An 18,897-nucleotide genomic window follows, 5' to 3' on the forward strand; every position below is an offset into this window, starting at 1 on the left:
AATTATGCCGTGCAGCTCTAAATAGAAGCCAAAAAATTACCTCTAAAGTTCAGTTCACTCTCAAAGATGTTTCACTAATTAAACCAAAGAGCAAGTCGCATTAAAGCTCTGATATTAGTTAAAAGAGCAATGCAGACAAGTCATTTTTACATAACACAATGCAAAAAGCTGGATTTGCATTAGTTCCAATAAATTAGCCAGTAATTTATAGCGGGATATTCAAATAATTCAGCCCTAAATTTAGAATGATGGTAGCTCTAACCTACTAACTTAAGCAATTAACAATAAAATCAAAATTTTACTTCAAGCAAAAATAGCATTTATCTTTTTTTAGATAGTACCAGACAACAAACAGTACCATATAAACATTAGGCATTTCTTTAATAACTTCAGCTACAAATGTCCGCATGAAAATCTTTCAGTGAGGACTAGAAGACAGATGTCAAGTTAGTTGAATTTTTGTGAAACGCTTCATCCAGCTCCTAGCATTCAAGCTTGGCTTGTAGCACAACCTTGATATATGGAGGAGCTGATCAAATAATTGATACTTTGTAAGCAATTCTGAGTTAGACAACATAACACAATTCACAATAAAGTCTCAAAGATACCCTCTTGTTTTTTCCACGCGGGGTATGTTAGAGGAGGTCATACGAGACTGTGGATGTCAAAGAGGGCAACAGTGCATGCAGGAGTGCAACTCTTTGTCGTTAGCTGGCATGACATGACAGGTGAATGCTGCTTTATTCTTACTTCCTGACTGCTGTGGCGTAAACAATAGAGAAAACTGATAAGTTGGAGGGGGGTGGGTACAACAACTCACTTTCCCTACGATACGGTTCAAACCTTAATTTTTGGTTTGTATGTTACATAACAACAAAAAACTATAAATTCAGAAAAATCCATGTTTTAAATTCACTAATAAGCAGGTGACAACGAAGAAAAATGTTTCAGTTGCCTCTTACTAAGCCTGGTGTGATGTAATAAAACAATAAGTAATAAATCTTTTTTTTTTAATTTGACACTTTAATCATATACATGCTGGTATGCAGTAGAGACGCAACTATTCACTTTTCCCATGATTCCCCATGGTTCAATGGTGTAACATGTGGTCCAGTTTTAAACTGGGAATTATGGCTTCCCTAGTAGGGATCTACTCACATCCCATAACAGAGATGCTGACATCATCGTATGGCATTTAGGACATTTTCTGTCAAAGTTATGACTATTCCCAACCATTCTGGTCACTTAGTAAGTGTGTATTTGCTTCCCTTGCCTTTTATTCCAAATTTAACTACCCTGCACAAATGTCTACAATGCCACTCTCCTCTGTGCCCAAAGACGCATGTATTATTGGCTAATATTGTTAGTGACCATTTACTTTTGCCAATCTGTGTGGCCGTAGATCTATGTACTTAAGTGTGCCAGTCTGAAGCTTGGCACAAGCTTGTGTGGATGGCAGCAGCTCTCACTGATCGTACTTGGCAAGGCATCAGTGGCTACCTTAGTCATGGAGTCTGCCAGCTCCTAACCCTCCAGCACATGTCTAATCAACTCTTTCTGCTCCCTTTTTGCTCCCTAAAATAGAAATGTGGGCTTTTTTCTGATTAGATCTTGCAGAAAACATCTCAAATTTCACAGCGTCGCTTCTCGATTGACCGGCAACCAAAACTACCATCGAGGTTGTTGTTTTTTTCACAAACCTGTTTCGTCAACTTTGTTACATTAAGGGAAGGCTTTGATATTTGAATTTCAAATAACTGCCCAAAAAAGACATCAGAGACGCCAATTTAAAAAAAAGAATGTAAAGTAGACAAATAACTCCTTCAAAATAAAAGTCGAGATTTGCAGTGGTTCATTGAACACACTCAGCCTGAACACATGCATTTTACATTGACATTTTTTTTAAGGAGGGGGTTTCTGACCATGCTTTATATCAAATTCATTCCAGTTTTAGGTGCTGAGGTGTGTCATGTGGTGAGATGTTGTCTTGCACTGCTGCTAAGATGCACTACTGCTGCTGCTGCTGGTGTTGTCTATGGTTGACGTGTGCAGACACTTGCTGTGTAAGCTTAGTGCTAAAGCACTCGGTGCATGCTGGCGTTTGGGTAGGATTGCAAGGTTCCTTTTTTTTTCCGTCATGAAATGTAGTTCGACATCAGCGTGAGGACAGGGGTGTGTTGTTTTTTTTACCTGGATTGTGCTGTCAGTGACGTTTAGGTACTAAATGTTCTGTTAGGTGTTTGTACACAAGAATGTGTCCTTTCAGCAGTCACCTGAAAGCTTGCAGCAACATGCCAAACACTGGCTTTAACCCATTGCATTCTCACTGCTGTGACCTAGACAATAGAAGAAACCAGCTTAGGGAACGCAGACAAACAGAAGGAAAAACGAGTCAAAACATGGAGGGGATCAGGATGCTGCTGCTAGGAGGAAGCTTTTAGAGGAAATAAAACATGAAAAAATAAACGGGCATGCACGCTCGATGTATGCAGATGAAAGGATACAAGTGTGGAGAGACAGCGGGAGGAAGGAAGATGATGTGTTACCTTTCAGGGGACGAGGATTTCTCCGAATTCACTGACATGAGCGGAGCCTGGTAGCCGCTCTCTGGTCAAAGGACCACAGGAGACGACAAAACGGAACAGAAAAATTGCTTTTCCTTTTCTTTCTTTTAGCTGTAATTTCCCTGTGATCTGTCTAAATAAAAGGAGAGAAGAGGGTTCTTTCTCCCCCTCCTCTTCTTTCGGTCTCTCTTGTCCTTTTGCTCAGAAGAAAAACAAAAAAAGGATGGAGGGCCGGGATCCCCAAAGGACAATAAGACACAGCCTGGGTGGGAGTCTGCGGACGCCGATGTGTGTGTAAGCTGATAGTGATAGAAGCAATGTCAGTCAAGCGCCCCTCCTCATGCTAAAGCCTCCTTCCTCCCACCCTTCTCTTCCTTCCTTCCTTCTCCTCCTTCACCTTGCCTGTCCCTCACTTTTGCTTTCAGGGATGCTCCTTCTCCTCCTCTGCTTCTTTCCTGTCTGCCGGGTGTCGCTGGTTGACTGTGAGAGGGGGGGGGACAGAGAAAAGAGTCGACAGTGTCTGCCTCTGTCAGCTCTCCTCAGCCTCCCTTCCCTCTCTGTCTAACTGCCTCTATCAGGCCTTCTGCAGCTCTGCACAACAACACAGCCCAGAGCGAGGTGGAGCATTCCACTCAGTGCACAGGCGTAGGGGTGTCAGCGCGTCACACAAACGGGAAAATGGATACGTTTCTTCCAGAGGCATACACTCCTCCCTTCTCTACTACAATCTGGTCCTTTCCGCTCTCCCTCTCTCTCTCAATTGCCTTATTACGACATCCTGTATCTCAGGGCAACGCTGCACAGATCTCCACCCGCCCCCCTCCAACTTCCATGTTAGCGGCATCCGTCTTCTTTTTTATCTGATCTTGATTTCCACCTCTGCCTTTTCGCACTCCTCCATATGTGTGGCCATACATATTTCTCCTCCGTCAGTCTCATCTCTCCATTTTTAACCCCTTCCTTGGGGCAGATGGGTCTGCCTCTACATGAATGCGCAGCTCACAGAAAGGTAGCCAGGGGCTGTGCAGTGATGGAGGTCTGCTTTAAAAAAACAAAAACAAAAAAAAACTCAATCTGACCTCAATACTGTGCTGTGTGAGCGTGTGCAGAAGTATGTACACAGCCACATAAGCAACTGTGACAGCAAAACTGCAACGTGGTACTTTAAGAGGTATCCTGAGGTTAATGGAACTGACTGCTACTAGGGGGTTGTACAGTAGCAAGAAATGCAATTCAAATATTACCTCTATATGCACATGTTTCGGTGAAATGGTGGTAATCTTTACCAAATGTTTTGCAAGTTAACAGTAACTGATCAACTTATGTAAAAACCCGCTACTTTTAAAAAATTAAAAAAACGTCATAAAAAATGAAGCAGACTGGTCTGTAATTGTCATCATAGATAAGCATCAACTGTGGGACACAAAATATAAAATTAAAAAAATCCAGGAATTTATTTATACTGTATAATGATGCCAAAAATAAGAATTTTGCCCTTATAGACCTGTCACTTCTTTTTTAAGAAGCTCCTCTGTGCTCCACTCCACCCTTAAACAGTCAGACTGCAACCTCTCCACCGAGACCAAAGAGCTGTCGAAGAACACCTAATACAAGACTGTTCCTCTGAACTAGACTGGGATGAATCAATCAGCAATAAACAAGCAGCATGGAGAGAAGAGATCATCTGGAAGTCCTTAAAGATCTCACCTGGTGGGTACAAATGATCTTGAACGGTGAAGAACTGCCCAGAACTATACAAGGAAACGCATCGATAACTTGACACAGACTCTTTATACTAAAGATCATCTTTTGAGCTCCTTTCAAAGTGGTCTTTTAATAAAGATTATGCAGTTTTTACTAAAATCAAAACTACTCGTTTTTCAAGACGTTCAGAAGTTCCTAAGAAATTGGCCTTGGGTGTGGGCGGGACCATTGAGGCTAGGCAACCCCCCCACCTTTATTGCTGAGAAAACTTGACTGCAAGTGATGCACCGGAATGGAGCCGAGCAGGGAGCTTGTGGTCCGCCCAACGCTTTTTCTACATAACAAATTAGCTATTTTTCCAACTGCAATTTTTTGTCTGGTCTTCTTTTACAACAATTTAAATAAAGAAACACTCAGTTTCTTCATTTATGTCTTTCATCATTAGAAAAACAAGAACATATTAAAAACACCAAAACCACCATTTTCTCTGGAGTCGGTCTTCAAAATAAAGGTTTTAATTGAGCTCAAACTGTCAGCGCCACATTCAGATAAAACCAGAATGGTTTCAACCCGGTTTTATCCGTCTCTATGGAAGAAATCGTTTCCATCCAGAGAGACTGACAAGGTTTAAAGAAATAAAGATGTAGTAGAAGCAAAGTTGACAGAATCAGTGGATCCATATAGTAACAGAGCTAGCAAAAACACATGGGAGGAGGCAGAAATCAGGAAACCATCTTACGCTTTCAATCCCATCGTCATGCAGTTCCAATTTCCCACATAAAAAAACTACATTAGACACACATGTCTCTGAGCCAAACTATTGTCCCAATTTTCTGTGGATGTGGGCCAATAGGAGGGCAGAAAATCTTGGTCTCAGCACATTCAGATGGCAGGACGAATAAAGGGGAAAGCACTCAATATTTCCTCATTGTATTTTCCATATTGAGCCAACAATACAGCAAATTAAGAAAAGAGACTTATTTGCACAAAGTTTGTTCATTTATTATTTACATACAACTAATGGACTGTAAAAGGATCCTTTGGAAATGAACCTGACAAATGCCTTCTGTTTTTCCTTAAATTATTAGACAATCCTAAATGGACAAGAGGTCCAAATGGAAGCAACATAACTATGTTGATTAATTCAGTGTTAACATTTTATTTTGTTTAAGTTTAAATAATAATCAAAGCTCCTACGATAGGTTTCAATTTTCCATTTCCAACGCTGATCCAATTGTAATTTCCAACCGAGAAGAATGAGACAGAGGGGAGGGGATGGTGACTCTCATGAGAAGCTATATTTTAGGAGTTGGTATTGAGGCTGCCGGGAGCTATCTTTAAGCGGCCTACTTCTGCTCGCTGCCTGGTGGATGCCGGCAAAAGAAAGGGGTTTATGTAGGCAAACACCCGCCGACACACATACACATAAAAAGCTTTTTTTTTTAATGCAAACCATCACTTAAATGCAAACAGATGTCACAGATAATTTAATGTATGGGAAAATGCAGCCCGATCAAAAAAATGTCATTATGGTGAGCTGTACACCGTAAGGGGGACAAATGAGATGCTGCGACTAAAAAAAGTAAAATAAAATAAAAAACGTATTTGTGCAAGCATGTAAATGGTCTGACTGACAGCAGAAGGAAAACACTGACCCCATGAGGAAGAAAGAGTAATGAAGATTGGGTTTTTGGTGTTTTTAATATGCTTTTGCTACATTTTTCTGATGATGGAGGGCATATATAAAAAAAACTTTAAATTACATTTTTGAGTATTTTTTTATTTAAATTGTTGTAAATCAGTAGCAGGTGTTTAAAAAGGTGTTTGAAAAAGAGGTCATTAAATTGTGACAGAAAATACACAGGGTGGGCCAAAAGCTCCCTGCTCCATTCTGATGCATCCACTTGCAGACACATGTTTGTTGCATCTGTAATGTTAGGGTTGGGGGTGTGAGGTAAGCCAGTGGGAGAGCTTGAGCTTGAGAAATTGAATTGAATTGAATGACGAGAAGTGGGGTAAAGGTTCCTCCACGCCAACAGTCTCACCGAGGAGGCCCGTTTCTAATGACCTACTGCTGCTCTGCAGAAACTATGTCCTAGAAAACGACATTTTTAAAAATCTTTTAGCTAAAAAAAAGCACGATTAAAATTATTAGGCCACTAAGAACACTTCTACAGTGGATTTAAAAATGATCAGAGTGGGATGTTAATTGACGTTTTGTAGCTAAACTCACAGAAAGTCCAATCAAGTGGAGTCAGATCACACGTTTCATGATAAATAAAAAGAAATATATACAAAACCAGTGAAAACCAGTCTTTTAGAAACTTTAGTATGCGTCAGACTAGGCCTGCACAATAAATCCCAAATTTATCGTTATCGCAATATGCATTTTGCAAAAGTCGGCTAAAATTGCAACAGATGGTTACCTTAAATGTGCTTAAACAATCTTATAGCAGCTTGAAGTAATTAACGATTCAGAAAAATCCCTTTATGCATTTGAGCAATCAGATGGACGCCTTCACGTTGTTGACCCATCGGATAGACCCCTTTGATGTTTGCCTCCTATAGATGAGGGTCATTTGGAGTCTAATTTCAGGTATGTTGACTCTTATTTAAATTAAACTGTTGCCATGATATGGAACAATTGTTGGTTGTTTTGCTATTTGTTCATTTACGGCAAGTTATATCTTCATCGCAATAATGATCACCAATATCGCATATGGCGAGTTTTCCTCATATCATGTCCTGCTTCACACCCAGACTAGCTTGTATGGATCTTTCCTCTCCTGTAGCCACAGCGTCTTCTCCAGCTCATTTAACCTGCATCACCTGTATGAGATTTTTATCTTTAGCCAGTTTCACTCTGGAAACTATGAAGTTGAGCGTCACTTTAAAGCCATTTGAGATCTTTCAGTTAATATTATCAGATGATGCGTTAAATAACTTCGTTGTTGTGTATAAAAATGCATTCCATCCTGTTTCTTGACAGATTCTAGTGCTGACAGTTAGTCCAACCAACGTTTGTGGTTGTGTGAACATGTGTGAAACTTAAGGGTGTGATGCGATACAGAAGGGAAACTGTAACTGACTGTCTGTCTGCATGTCTGCAGCACACGCACACATGTGCGTAGATGCATGCTTCTTCTTATTTTCTGCCATCTGAAGTAAGCACCACACTGTGTATGTGACTCAGAGGTGGTGCATTTATTTATTTATTTATTTATTTTATTTTTTTAATTAAGAGGTGGTGCATTTATTTAATGAATGAGTCACCGCCCCCTGACCTCAGCTACATACCCAAATTGGCAAGTTGAAAGGAATAAGATGGGAGGCTGGGTTCAATCTAACACCAGGTTTACCTCAAAAAGACATTTTCATCTCAACAAACGAAGACCTTTATTTGTGCACATAAACGTTATTTCAAAGTGTTCTCTTTTTTCTACAAAATACTGTCAAATGTCTTTTTTTGGCGACACAATGGAAAAAATTAATACATTGTTTAAATGCTTCCGTTGCCTTGTATCAAGTATTTAAATGTTGCTACATTAAAAGCATCGTCTCTCAAAACTAAAACCGACAACTCAAAATAAAAAAACATTTTTGATACCGTAAAATATGATAAATAATGAACTTGCAGGGCATAAACAGGAAAATGCATTACAAATATTATTAGATGCATGACTGCCCTCTTCTGGAAAGAATAAGTACTACATTTTGTCCTAAAACTACTAATCAAGCGAATGTCTTGTTCTCCAATAAAGGTAATTAAAATAGGATTAAGTAACCAGAAAGATTTCAAATGAGGCACATTTGGAGGATAAACCAAGATACGTTAAGCAAAAGACCAACCTCAGTGCACTATTTAAAGTATGGGAGGGAATTATGTGTTTATAGGAATCGGTGTGTGCAGTGTGTGTTTACCACCGCACGCAAAAAGAGCGCAACACACAGCGAGAGGCATCCCAGTAAAACCGGTCGGCATCATGTCTGTGCAGGGAATGGCGAAGGCACACAGCCCGAGGTCCAACACCAATCTGGAACATTCTTGAGTCTTGTGAGATCTAACTTGTGGTCTGCAGCAAGCTGAAAGACTGCACTCTGCGAGTTACAGGGTCAGACAGTTTCCACATCAAAAAATGAAGACTAAGCATGACAGTAAAAAAAAAAAAGCCTTTCAAAAGGCAAATCGAGAATAAAAAATAAAAAAAAGAAAATCAAAGCAGTTTAAAAGAAAAAAAGTCTATTTAGGGGAAAAATAAAGTATGTCAGATGAAGAATCGTCTCCATGTTTAAGTAGCAAAGCTGACAATGAACTTCAGTGCAGTTTTGAGGAGTTGCACAAACTAAAGATAAGGTGTTTTCATACAGTGTGTGACACATCAGTGTTTACTCAAACTCTAGCAGTAAGAACGGAAGTTATAAACTAAAATGCTAATAGAGCTGAGTGTTTGGGCTTTGGGCTCACAGCCCCTTCACTCATGTTTATGCCGACAGCAGCAGTCTGGATGCGAAGGAGCAGATGAGGAATCCGCTCCGACTTGACAGACATGAGTTCGTCTGCTGCAGTGACACCAGGGCAAATAGGCTACTGTGGCTAGACGGTAAATGTGGGCTTAAATTTCAGTCGACTCCTGTAGAAGATAAATGAAATTGATCTTATAGAATAAAGGTCTGCAGTTTTCATGTAATTATTGGTGAGAAAAGGGGAAAAATGTTCAAATGTGCTGCGTTGTAAATGATTCAACCACATTACTGGCACAAAGAGCATATTGACATCTCATCATCACTGACTTTCTGCAGTTTAGTTCACTGTAGGATGTAATTATGTGGACAAATGTAAGCCAGGTTTTGGACTCCAGCTTAAGGCTTCATCACTGGAGGCTTAAAGTTATTTAAAGAAAAAAAACTTTAAAAAACAGAATGTTCAATAAATTCTGTATCTAAAAATCTTTTTTAAATGGAGACTGCGTACGTTTCCACAGCTGCGTGTAGACGTGACAGAAGGACAGAGGGTTTCATAAGGAGCTCTTCAAATCCTACACAGCTGAAGATGTGGAAAAGCTATTTGTGTCTTGTGACATATTCACAAGTGAATATTAGAGGCTGCTTTGAAGTATCGACTAAACTATTAAGATTTTAAATAGAAGCAGAAGAAATGTGAAAAGGCTGCAGCAAATCAGTTCAGTTTGATTTATCTTTCAGTTTTCTGTGCAGATGAGTTCAAAAATGTAATAAATGGTCATTTCACAAACACTACATAAAGCCTTCCTTTAATGGCAGGAGTGCAATGTCGATAACAAATCTAGAAATGATTTCTTTCAGACGTTGTTTGGATCTTCTCTGGTGTGCACAGGGCGTAACCAGATGACATGGACATTATAAACAGAGGATGCAAAGAGGAAATGACGCACACAAGAACCCTATCTGTAAAGCTTCATTTCAGCCTCAAAGCCTGACCTAAATCAAGACTAAAGCTGAGGAAGTTGATGGGAAAAATGCAGTCGATTTAGCAAAATGAAGGAGTTCTTTGCAGCTTTATTTTATTTTGTTCTGTGACTGGATTGTGAAGCTAACTCAAAGGCTGCTCAGCCACGATAGCATGGACGTTAAAGTCCCACTCCGATCGTCTTGTGATCTATTGTAAAAGTGTTCCCAGTGGTCTCTTTATTATGATGATACTGTCTTTAGCCCAAATAAAAAGAAACTGTGCATAGTTCCTGCAGAGCGGCAGGAGTTTTATTAGAAATTCCCCTGAGTCGTGGGCGGGGCTGTTGGAACAGAGCAACCCCGCCCCCCTTTCCCTCAACCATCTGTTTCCAGGTTTTCCCGTTAGCTTACAGCCCCTCACACCATGGGAACCCCAACCTGACATTACCGGTGCAACGAAAACGGCGAGCAGCATTGGAGCTTTCCAGTCGTACAGTTTTAAGCCAGATGCTAGCTCAGATGAGGAAAACAAAGACTTAAATAGATCCAGTCGTCTACAAGCGGATGCATCCGAATGGAGCTTGTGGCTTACTGTAGCAACTAGTACTTCACACTTACAAGATCATTCCAACTGTATTTTTCATCTGCTCCTGATTCACAACGATTGGAATATAGAAATACTCAGAAATACAATTTTACTTTATATATGTCTCCATCATGAGGAAAATGCAACGAGAAAATGTTAAAAACACCAAAAGCATGATTTTCATCTGAGTGGGTCTTTAAAGGCATCCCAGTTATACAGTAATCTCAATGTTTTTCAATGTTCTGGAACTGCAGTACACATGCTGCACTAGCTCCTGCACAACTAAGCACCAACTCTTTCTTTAGAAGGACTGTTTGCAGAAAACATAAAACTATAGGAAACATTCTTTTATGGCTGCAGAAGTCATTTCTTACCCCAGATTAGCCAGAAGGTGGCAGTGCAGAGTGGCAGTACACAGCCATCTTCTCCAACTGTGATAAGCTCATGTCAGCACAGAATTACATGTCCTACTAATGTCTCACTCTCCACTGCCTATGACAGTCTACTGGCCTTCAGGTACAGGACTGAACTCAACTTCACTTCACAAGCACACATCCTTTTTTGACCCCTTTTTTCTCATCACGCCGACTTTTCATTCCGCTGTTTGTATAGGTACGTTTTGTCGTTTTGAGGAAACCGTGGGCGCAGAAGCGTTGGGGGGGGGGGGGGGGGGACCTTAACAAGCTTAAAAACCCTTAGCATCAGACAAGTATCCAATTTACTAAATTAAACAACATCCACCTTACCCAACTGACCTGTTACACCTGTTACTCTTGCGCTATTCTGAATGTTAGGATAATGAGGTGAACGAAACCGAAGTAGACCACATCTAAGTTCATTTTAGTCTGTCAGACCGCAGGAACACTAGCATCACAGCCACCAGAGGGGAGACCTGCCCACTCAGACAGAGAGGAAGTGGCAAATCTCACCCTGAAGATTACGTTTGTAACAATTAGTGATCCCAGAGGAGTGACACCAGTGTTGACACAACAGTATGAGTCAGCGTTCTTTCATTTATTTTGTCCCATTCATCTCTGAGCAATGACTGTAGTAAAAGAAACGATTTATGTTGTGGTTGCTTTGATTAATGTTTTCACTTTCAGATGTACAGAAACTGTTTTTTTTCCCTTGTATTTCCAGTTTGTTGAGCTGCTCATCAGATTTCAGAAAATGCATGAAAACTTTTTGAAACCTGCATCATTGAAATGTTTCTGGATTGGTGGCAAGTTGTTGCTCACGTCTTTTCACATAAAACTAGAAATTTGTTTTTATCCATCAATTCTGGCAACACAGTGTATGAAGAAACAGAACCAAACTGAAGCACACATGATTTCATGACCAGGGTTGGGAAGTACTGACCTAGACCACAATGTACCTGTCAAACGTCTTAACAACTGGATCATCATGCACCTTTAGGCCTTGTCACACAGCCACTACGTTCATTTTGTACATGTGCCACTTTTGACATTTTGGTCTTTCGTGATACATGTGTAATATATGTAATTCCTAAGTTTTTCTTGGATTTGTCATTCGTCGATGTCCGCAGATGTCCCTTGAAGGTTTTGGCCGACGGGTCTTTAAATGAATTCAGTTCTAAGCCGTTCAATTTTTTTATACGCAATTAGTAAATACAAAATTATTACGTAAATCTTATGCAATTGTGCATGATTTTTGCAAGATGAAAAACGCAAATTTGTGGCTTTTCACGTGTGTTTCACGTATGTCTAACAAACGCTTCACGCATGTACCACCGATGTGTAATTTTTGTATCACGTCTACGGCTCACATATCACGATCAAATTACGACATTGATGCCTGAATCACTGATAAATTGCATATAACAGCGCAATAATCACACATGGTTCTATGTTGATTTGCGTGTTCTTTGCCTTGTTCATTTGTACTTCTTCCTTGATTTTTTGCTTCATTCGTGATACATACGAAAATTTCATGTAAAAACCACAACTTTTTCAAGTATGACCAATTTTCATCCTTGCAATATGAGTGAAATGTACATTAGTGGCTGTGTGACACGGACTTTAAATCACATTCTTTAGCACCAGTTATTGGCTAAAAATCTACTCTATAATCCGTCTGTTGAAGACCAAGCTAAAGTCAGGGTGAGAGTTTTATGGGATCACAACTGAAGTGGGGTCATAAATTCCAAGCAACCATTTAACGCCGATGCTGGTGTTGATAGACCCAGATTTGCAGTTGAGTATAAGTAACATGCTCGACTGTCCGTCACTAATCCCCCGCCTCTGGCAGTGAACTTTATGCACTGAAAAACAAAGCTTGAAGAGCAAAGACATGGGGGGAAAACACTGTTCAGTGTACAAGGAAAATTCATCTTTAGTGCTGACCCTCCACTAAATTCCAGTGGGCTGCTTTTTTTTCTCTATAGAGATTATTGATAGCTGTTCAAAGTGAAATGAAATGATTAATAAATGTTATGCAAAGCAGCATATATTGAATTTGATATGTTTCATGTGAAAAAAGTATATTCAGCTGTTTTTTATGCAGTGCAAGCAAGCAGATAAAGAAATTAATCTCAGCATTCTGATAGGGTATAATAGAAATAAATACAATAGTATTGCAGTTATAAACATAATCTGACTTGTCCTGCTTTAAGACAGATCCAATATGCACACCTTAGTGTATACCTTTTCCAAATAAGGTTCATCTAATGACAGAGCACATGCAGGCACTGACGCATTACCTACGAAAGATCACTGATCAATAGAAGGCCATAGTGCTTTCACTGACTTCAACGTGCACTGATCGATTTGCTTTTACAGCTTTAGAACTGACTCCTATCAGCTTTGACAGTTATAAAAGTGATTGTCAACTGCAAACATACTAAAGGTTATGCATCTTAATGGAAGACTTTTTTCATGTATTTTTGCTGTGCTTGTATAAGTTGTATTAAAAATACTAGGATGGCTGTTTAATAAGTCTTTTTAATTAATAAAACAAGCTTTTTCTGAAAAGAAAGAATACACATATACTAACATATGTATATACTTACATATATAATTATGCATAACAAACTGCAAATTTATCGTTATTGCAATATTAAGCTGTGCAATACGCATATCGCAAAGGTTGGCAAAAATTGCGATAAATGCCGTATATGTGCTAAAACAATCTTATGGCAGCTTAAAGTATTTAACCAATCAAATAAGTACCTTTATGCATTTGACCAATCGGGTGGACCCCTTTACATTGTTGACCAATAGGATGGACCTCTTTGATGTCAAATGCCCACCTTCCATGTAGACAAGGACCATTTGGACTGTAATTTGTAATGTTGACTTTTGTTTATATTAAACTGTTGTAGTAAAATGGAAATGATGTATTTAGATGTTTAGCTATTTGCTCATGTATTGAAAGTTATATCATCATCGCAGTTTTGATCACTAATATCGCAAATCGCAGGTTGTGAGGTCTTTCCAGGTATCTGTTGTAGGTTACTGCCCCAATTGCTCCAATTACTACACGCACCACTGTCACCTTCACTTTCCAGGCTTTCTCCAGTTCTTCTCTGAGTCCCTGGTATTTCTCCAGTTTTTCATGTTCCTTCTTCCTGATGTTCCCATCGCTTGGCACTGCCACATCCACCACAACGGCTTTCCTCTGTTGTTTATCCAACACTACAATGTCTGGTTGGTTCGCCATTACCATCCTATCAGTCTGGATCTGGACGTCCCACAGGATCTTTGCCCTCTCATTCTCTAACACCTTTGGAGGTGTTTCCCATTTTGACCTTGGGGTTTCCAGTTCATATTCTGCACACATGTTCCTGTATATTATTCCAGCCACTTGATTGTGGCGCTCCATGTATGCTTTACCTGCCAGCATCTTACACCCTGCAGTTATGTGCTGGATTGTTTCAGGCGCCTCTTTGCACAGCTTACACCTTGGGTCTTGTCTGGTGTGGTAGATCTGAGCCTCTATTGCTCTGGTGCTCAGGGCTTGTTCCTGAGCTGCCAGGATTAGAGCTTTAGTGCTGTCCTGTAGGCCAGCCCTTTCTAGCCATTGGTAGGACTTCTTGATATCAGCCACTTCAGTTATGGTCCGGTGGTACATCCCATGCAGGGGTTTGTCCTCCCATGAGGATCTGTCCTCCAGCACGTCATCCTCTGCTCTCCATTGCCTGAGACATTCACTGAGCACACTGTCAGTTGGGGCCTTGAGCTTGATGTATTCATGCATCTTGGATTTTCACCCTGGATAGTGGTCTCTACGCTCACTAGTCCTCGGCCTCCTTCCTTGCGGCTAGCATACAGTCTCAGGGTGCTGGATTTGGGATGGAACCCTCCATGCATGGTGAGAATCTTTCATGTTTTAACATCCGTGGTCTGTATCTCTTCCTTTGGCCATCTTATTATTCCAGGGTATCTGATAACTGCCAGTGCATAGCTGTTTATTGCCTGGGTCTTGTTCTTGCCATTGAGCTGGCTTCTCAGGACTTGCCTTACTCGTTGGAGGTATTTAGCTGTTGCAGCTTTCCTTGTTGCCTGCTCCAGGTTGCCATTTGCCTGTGGTATTCCAAGGTACTTGTAACTGTCCTCAATGTCTGCTATTGTTCCTTCTGGGAGTGAGACCCCTCCTGTGTGGACTACCTTGCCTCTCTTTGTCACCATCCGGCTGCATTTCTCGAGCCTGAATGACGTCCCAATGTCAGATCCTGGTGGTGTGGATCAGAGAGTCAACGTCACGCTCGCTCTTAGTATACAGCTTGATGTCATCCATGTAGAGGAGGTGACTGATGTTGGCCCCATTTCTGAGTCGGTATCCATAGCCAGTCTTGTTGATCATTTGGGTGAGGGGGTTCAGACATATGCAGAACAACAATTGGGACAGAGCATCACCTTGGTATATCCCACATTTGATGGACACTTGTGCAAGTGGCTTGCCATTGGCTTCAAGGGTAGTTTTCCATAGCTTCATCGAATTTCCTATGAAGGCTCTTAGAGTCCTGTTGATTTTGTACAGCTCCAAGCATTCAGTGATCCATGTGTGTGGCATTGAGTCATAGGCTTTCTTGTAATCAATCCAGGCTGTGCACAGGTTGGTGTGTCGGGACCTGCAGTCTTGAGTGACTGTTCTGTCAACCAGGAGTTGGTGTTTGGAGTTGGTGTTTGGCTCCTCTGGAGTCTCTACCAAAGCCCTTCTGTGTTGCTCATGTATCGATCCATGTGCCTATTTTTTTTTTTTTTTGCAATGACGCCTGACATAAAAACGCATGACATAAAAACGCCACTCTCACCCTTCCGCGGGTGGTTTCTCACCCAAGCTCGGGTCCTCTACCAGAGGCCTGGGAGCTTGAGGGTCCTGCAGTATCTTGGCTGTTCCTAGCACTGCGCTTTTCTGGACTGAGAGCTTTGAGGTCTTTCTAGGGATCTGCTGTAGCCACTCCTCCAGCTTGGGGGTTACTGCCCCCAGTGCTCCAACTGAGCATGCAACGCGTGCTGTTGTGTTATGTGTTATTGTGGACATCTAAAAGTAACAGTCATTTTTCGTTTCGTGTTTTAGTGGCAAACCACCGAATAGATGCTAAAGTAATTTGTTACCTCTTAGAGAAGTGGTCTTTATTTGGAAAAGCAAAACACGATGACTTTTTCAAATTCAAAAAGTGTGCAACCTAACTTTTCTCCAGTCAAGAAAGACGGGAAGTAGAAGCTTCTGTGATACTCCTTTCTCATAAACAACAGTTATTGCTCTTCAGTAAATGGAAAAATAAATAAATCTCTTTTGTACTACAAAAGGTAAAACACAATACAGGCTATTGAAGTCGGCATCTTCAAATGTACTGGCCTCTAAATTGCTTTTCCCTTAGAATTTGATATGTTTTTATAGTTTTCTGTGGGAGCTTTTGTAAAGGACTTCAAACATGAGAAACTGCATTTCCTTCAAATCAGAAGACATCAAAGTCTTGTGAAAACACATTGACTCATACCTGCTGCAGCACATTTTAAATAGGCATTCAACTGAGTACATACCTATGAAAAAAGATGCTTTGTTTTCAGTGGGAACATATATGAAAGGGTGCATATTTATGTTGAAAAGGCAGCTGTGTTGCCAGAGGCGGCATTAAGCTTGACATGGCAACCAAAAATGATCTTTTCAAACTTCTTTGAGTGAATCACATATTTGTACTCTTCTAAAAACTTGTAACTGACTTGTAACTGACTGTTATATATGTATATCCATACCATGTAGGTTGTACGCTCCTGCAGATGTCGTTTTTATGAATTTATTTTACAGCTTAAATCCTATTTAGGACCATGAGTGAAAAGTAAACAAGTAAAAACATTTCACTGTCAAAATTAAACGTTATACTTTATTTCTAAACTATAATCCCAAAAGGACTGTATAGTAGAGGACTATCAAATGCCCTAGATTTGAACACAATGCTGACACATAATCACAACTTTTTTTACTCTAACTATGACGTCACAGGTTTTCCAAAGTAAAAACTTAATCAGCATGAACATTTTACAGGGATTATTTATGAATCCACTGTTTTCTGATGATAAAAACATAAACATAAATGTCCACATATTTTTCTTTCTAATGGAGAATCGTTCAAATGATCCACATTTTGGTCTATATTCACTAATCAAGTGTGCATAACTTGTGCATAATTTTGAAACTGTATCTCTAGAAACAAAATGCCTAACGCAATTTATAGTGCACTAAGTAGTGGAGGCCTTCGAACACAACCTTAGTGTCCAATCTGTTGTTTTGGTGAAGGGGTAAGCAAAAATGACCAAATATTATTTCTAGACATTCCGTTGCCAAGTATGGTAAGTTTAAAGACCCTTTCCAAAGTAAGTGATGTTTTTAACATGTTCTTGTTGCATTTTTCTCATGATGGAGGACATATATAAAGAAGATTTGGTTTAAAATTGGATTTCTGAGTATTTCCTCATTTAAAATTCTTGGGAGCTGAGGAAAAAATGCCAGTTGAAAAAGCTTGTAGATGTGACGATTTTGCCTAAAAACAGCAAAATCATCATTAAACATCGCTGGGAATACTTTTACAATATATCAAAATATGATTGGAGTGGGACCATAAATAATATAATAAAATAAAAGACACTTGTCTTAAATTCTCTCAGATATTTTCCAATTATATGACATTTTTGTTACTGTATAAATTGTATCAGCATTTCAAATGACTTTCAGAAGTTTCAAACAAGCCAGGTTTGTTAATTTCTAGGTTTACTTAACTTAATAAACTAAAGGTAATTTTGGAAAGAGCTCAATATTCCACCAAAATAAAATGTAAGTAACTAACTAAAAATCAGTTTTTCTGCTATGATTGATTAATACATCAATAATAAATTAAATTAATATAGGTGGTAATAGTGAATATACAATATAAACCTGAATATAATAATCATCGCAAAACTCTGGCCTAGGCATTAGCTCCTTCATGTGCAACTGGTTACTGGACTTCCTGATTAGCAGCCCTCCAAACATGTCCAGATGGATAATTACAGTTTATCCACCATCACCATAAACACCGGTGTACCACAAGGCGACACCAATAACCAGCTGCTTAGTACTGAGAAAACCAAGGAGCTTATTGTGGACCCACACACACCATCCACATTAAAGGGACAGCGGTGGAACATGTGGACAGCTTTAAGTTCCTGGGAGTCCACATCTCCAAGGATCTCACCCGGACAACTGGATGCTCCAAGCTGGTAAAGAAGGCTCACCAATGCCTCTTCTTCCAGAGGACTCTGAGGAAGAACCACGTCTCCCCAGACATCCTGGTGAATTTCTATCGCTGCATCATCAAGAGCATCCTGACCAACTGTATCACAGCTTGGTACCGTAGCTGCTCTGCCTCAGACTGGAAGGCGCAGCAGAGGGAGGTTGAAAATTGCCCAGCAAATCACTGAGCACCACTTCCTGCCAAAGGGGACATATGTAGGGAGCAATATCTGAAAAGGGCAGGTAAAACCATCAAAGACTCTAGTCACCCAACACACAGACTCTTCACCCTCTTGCCTTCTGGGAGGCGTTACAGTAGCCTCCAGAACAGCCTCTCTCCATCACTGCTGAGCTCTGCCTCCAAAACCACATGACACTCACGGACTGAACACACACGCAATAGCCAAACACATCAATTAAGGACTACATCTGCATACACAGACGGGAATAACACATGGACTAAAAACCATTTACTCCACCTGCACCTTATTTGCCAAATTTTAAACCTTCAACCTAATGCACAATGTAAATACTTGTTAATAACCGTTATAGCTGTTCTATGTTATTTTAAAATGAACATTTGTGCATATATTTTTTTGCTAAAGCACTCTGGATTTTTGCAAACTGCATTTCATTGCTTTGTACTTGAGAAATTGCAATGACAGTAAAGTTGAGTTCTATTCTATTCTATTCTATATCTAACCCGTCTCAGTGTGTAGTAATTTCCAGCAGCCCTCGTGGGTGGTCCTTCAGTTGGTATCACCTCTTCGACTACCGCTGACGTCGCTCCAATAGCGTGATGCCATGACGAAAGCCCCCCCACTCTGCGCTCCCATTCGCGTGCACACCAGAGAGCCGCTGCCCCCGGGACGGGCACGCGGGGGG

General features: G+C 40.3%; 1 protein-coding gene across 2 annotated transcripts in view; it reads right to left on the bottom strand.

Moving 5' to 3' along the window:
* Window positions 1-18,897, bottom strand: part of LOC101167956 (SRSF protein kinase 2) — a 73,018-nt gene that overhangs the window by 52,325 nt on the left and 1,796 nt on the right. Inside the window, exon 1 of one of the 2 annotated variants that reach the window (XM_020703852.2) lies at window positions 2,547-3,231. The exons of the other annotated variant lie outside the window; for it this stretch is intronic. Within the exon in view, the coding sequence (XP_020559511.1) occupies window positions 2,547-2,584 (38 nt within the window). The 5' untranslated portion in view covers window positions 2,585-3,231. Of the gene's footprint in view, window positions 1-2,546; window positions 3,232-18,897 lie in introns of those variants that run through there. 2 annotated transcript variants of the gene reach the window in all.

The sequence above is a fragment of the Oryzias latipes genome, chromosome 6 (assembly GCF_002234675.1).
Source record: "Oryzias latipes chromosome 6, ASM223467v1".
In the NCBI taxonomy this organism is placed as follows: domain Eukaryota; kingdom Metazoa; phylum Chordata; class Actinopteri; order Beloniformes; family Adrianichthyidae; genus Oryzias; species Oryzias latipes.